At 66.4% G+C, this 3,609-nt stretch overlaps 1 protein-coding gene across 1 annotated transcript; it reads left to right on the forward strand.

Moving 5' to 3' along the window:
• Nucleotides 1-1,096: 1,096 nt before the first annotated feature.
• On the forward strand, nt 1,097-1,629 carry LOC103255566 (ribonuclease inhibitor-like; the record flags this gene model as incomplete). The annotated part of the gene is made up of 2 exons (XM_021710191.1): nt 1,097-1,267; nt 1,398-1,629. Coding segments are annotated over 2 exons (259 nt in total), but the record flags the coding sequence as incomplete, so codon positions are not given.
• Between the last annotated feature and the right edge of the window lie 1,980 nt (nt 1,630-3,609).

Consider the following 3,609-nt stretch of genomic DNA (forward strand, 5'->3'; position numbering starts at 1 on the left):
CAGCCCGGCCTGGGCGCTGTTGCCGGGCTGCCCTGACGCAGCTTCTTGTTTTTCTCGAGTTGGCTTCTCTCTGTCGCCCAGACTGGGGGCTCCAGCGGTCCTTCCGCCTCAGCCTCCCGAGTAGCCGGAATCACAGGCACGCACTGTCCTGCCTGACGGGCTTCACTTTGTTGTAGAGATGAGGTCTCGCCAAGTTGCCCCGTGGGTCTCGGGCCCGCGAGCTCAGGCGGTCGCTCTCCTCAGCCTCCCGAAGCGTGGGATCACAGGCTGAGCCACCGAGCCCAGCTGCCACCGAGTTTTTCTTGAGCCAGGCCCCTCCATCGCCCAGGCTGGAATGCGGTGGCGACTTCACAACCTCCTGGGCTCAGGCCACCCTTCCGAGCCGGCCTCTGGAGTAGCTGAGACTGCAGGGTGTGCCACCACACCTGGCTGGGTTTTTGCTTTTTGTGGAGACGCGGTCTCCCGTGTTGCCGAGGCCGGTCTGGCGTTCCTGGGCTCAGGGGACCCTCCTGCCTCGGCCTCCCAAAGTGCTGGGATGACGGGCTGAGCCACCGCGTCCGCCTCCGCCCTCTTCTCCGGCCTGCACCTCCCCGTCCGTCTCTGGAGCCGACTCCGTGTGCACCCTCCTCCTCCCCCCGCCCTTCCTGGCTGGCTCCTGCTCTGAAGCCCAGCCAGCCCAGCTCTTGGGCGCTGAGGCCAGGGATCGCCTGGCCCCCGGGAGGACAGCCACCTCAAGCCCGTATCTTCTGGCTGACTGTCGCCCCGCACCCCACACGGAAAGCCCCGTGATGCCCTGCCATCTCTGGCCTCAGCAGCCTGTGTCTACTGTGCCCAGCGAGGGAGTGCCCGTGCCCCTCCTGTCTCCCACGTCTGTGTCTGCCTGGGCCCGCAGCAGGGCCACAGAGGATCGGGAGCCACAAGCCGCCTGGCAGCAGCCCCCCTGCGTCCTGCCTTGCGGAGGGCAGGCTACCTCCGGGTCCTTGGCCTCGAGGGCGTGGACTCCGTTACTCCCTGCGTGGTGACGCAGGCCCAGGTCGCTTGGTCAGCTGGGCCGCACACGTGCTCTGCCCTGACGTCCACCTTGTTCTCCACCCAGGCTGGGCGACTGTGAGGTGACCAACGGTGGCTGTGGCAGCCTCGCCTCCACCCTGCTGGCCAGCCGCAGCCTGCGAGAGTTGGACCTCAGCAACAATGGCCTGGGGGACGCAGGCATCCAGCAGCTGCTGGACAGCGTCAGGCAGCCCGCCTGTGCCCTGGAGCAGCTGGTGTGAGTGGGCCAGCGGGGCTGGGTGGGTCCGCGGCGGGAGCTGGTGCGGTGACTGTCCCACCTGCCCCCAGGCCTGAGTGGGCCGGGGGCCGAGACTCACCGCCATCCCTGCCCTCCCGCCCGCGTGCAGCCTGTACGACATCTACTGGTCTCAGGAGATGGAGGACCAGCTGGCGGCGCTGAAGGAGGAGAAGCCGTCCCTGAGGGTCATCTGCTGAGGCACTTGCGGCCCCCTGGACGGGCCCAGCCCGAGCCCACCCCCGGGACCCCACTGTGTGCCCCGCTTCAAAGGGAAACGCGTTTACCCGTTTCTGAGGAGAGCGTAGACACTTTGTGACCATTAAAGCACTTTCTTGGCAGGAGGGCCTTTGCCATTCCTGGGGTCCCTGCAAAGCCCTGGGATCTGGCCTGGAGACTGTGGAGGACCGGGGGGGCCCCACCAGGTCCCCTGCTCAGGGGCTCCGGCTGCAGGCCCCTCCTTGAAGGCCCAGGCCCTGGGCTTCCAGAAACCATCCCACCCACAGGGGCTTACTTCCTCAGGGCCGGAGCGGATTCAGCTCCGCCAGCCTGGTCTCAGGGTGACCTAGCCCACTGGTTTTGTCATGAGAAGCCGCAGCCTGCCCACACCGAACGTGGGCGAGTAGACTCTCCTTGGCTGTCTCCCAAGATCCGTGCAGGGTCTGCTGCACCTGTGGCTCAGGCCGCGGCACAGCTGACCCAGCCCCGTGCCCCCAAGGGTGCACACCTCAGCTCTCAAAGGCTGCTTCTTGGGTGGCAGCATCAGGCTCGCTCCTGCTAAGCCCCCTCACGTGCCCCCCCTTGGCTTCTGAAGGGGGCCACGCTCAGGACCCCTTGCACTGCTGGAACGCACTGCAAGCTTGGGTGCATCCAGAGGGCACAGTGCACTTTGGACACAGGATGCGGCCCGCAGGCCGTGGAGGGAAGCGTCGGGGGAGGCAGAGGGTGGACAGGACGACCCACCCCAAGGCTCCCACAGTGAGAAGACCAGCATCTCATCAGGGTCAAAGCAGCGTGTGCCCTTGGGCACCGAGGAACACCCGTCCTCTGCAAGAAGTCATGGAGGGCCGCCAAGGCCAGAGGCCAAGATGCCTCGGAGGTCACACCTCAACGTGAGACCCGAGGGGAAGGCTGCAAGGCCTCATGATGCAGGGGGGCATCTTCCCCCAACAGCAGGGAAGGAAGCTTGCAAAAAATCCCCTGTGGGCCTGGGCTCTGAGGCACAGCCACCCACCCCCTAGTCTGCATCCAGCCTGCCACCAACACCCCCACCCGTGTCCGTGACTGGAACAGAAACCAGGAGCCCCCCGCCTCTTTGTTTGGGAACTCTTATGGTGAAGTTTTAAGACACCAGCCTCAGCAGCAGCCGCCTCTCCCCAGGAATCGGGTGCCCACTTGCCCCACGGGAGGACAAACACAGCACAGGCGGGGGCCCTGGGCGCTGGGAAGCCTTCCCGGTTGTCCTGGCAGACCCAGCCGGGCTGTGCAGCCCAGCCCACAGGGCCCCAAGCCCGCCAGGCGCGCCGCCCGCTCTGCCCCCACGCGGGCCCCACTTCCCAGCACATCCCCTCCTTGCTGAGGCCTTTCCCAGGGAGCTCGGGACCACGGGCACTCGGGGTGATGGAGGTGGCTACGGACCTTCAGTCGCTTTATTTGTTGTTTGCTCGCAGAGATGGCCCGAAACCCGGAGCCATGGAGACCGACCCCAGCGCCCGGGCGCAAGTCCCTGGCTCCCGGAGTTTCTAACTTGATGCCACCGAGCGCCAGTTCAGTGACCGCCGACCCCGTCCACTAGTCCTCCCGGTTAGTGTGTTAGGCGAAGGCCCCGAGGCAATGGCTCAGTGCGGCCATGTCTGGATGGCCCGCTGCTTCTCAGCCCTGCATCTGCGGACGGCCACCCTCTCGTGTGCCGTCGGAGGCAGATGTGGGCCAGTGTGGACCCCACCAGGGCTCAGAGTGGCCGGGGACATGGCGAGAGGAGAGGGCCCCAGGACGCCTCTGCCTGGGCACCACAGACGGGCAGTGGGCACTGGGAGGCCAAAGGCCACTGGGCTGACCAGGCGGAAGGCGGCCCGACAGCTCATGGTCCCGGCCACGTCTTAGGAGCCAAAAGCACACGGACCCACACGAGTACACTTCACATGGGGTGAACACGGGCCCAAATACACGCACCCACGCAGACGTGGCGAGCGTGCACACACGCAGGCGTACACGCATGCACACGCGGGGACAGGCCACGTAGGCCTCCTTCGGCCCCTCCCCTCAAGCCCTCCCAGCACACAGGAGAAAGGGAAGACGACCTCTCGGGCAGAGCCGGTGACACT

Source organism: Carlito syrichta, unplaced genomic scaffold (genome assembly GCF_000164805.1).
Source record: "Carlito syrichta isolate Samal-C Ts95f unplaced genomic scaffold, Tarsius_syrichta-2.0.1 Scaffold288260, whole genome shotgun sequence".
In the NCBI taxonomy this organism is placed as follows: domain Eukaryota; kingdom Metazoa; phylum Chordata; class Mammalia; order Primates; family Tarsiidae; genus Carlito; species Carlito syrichta.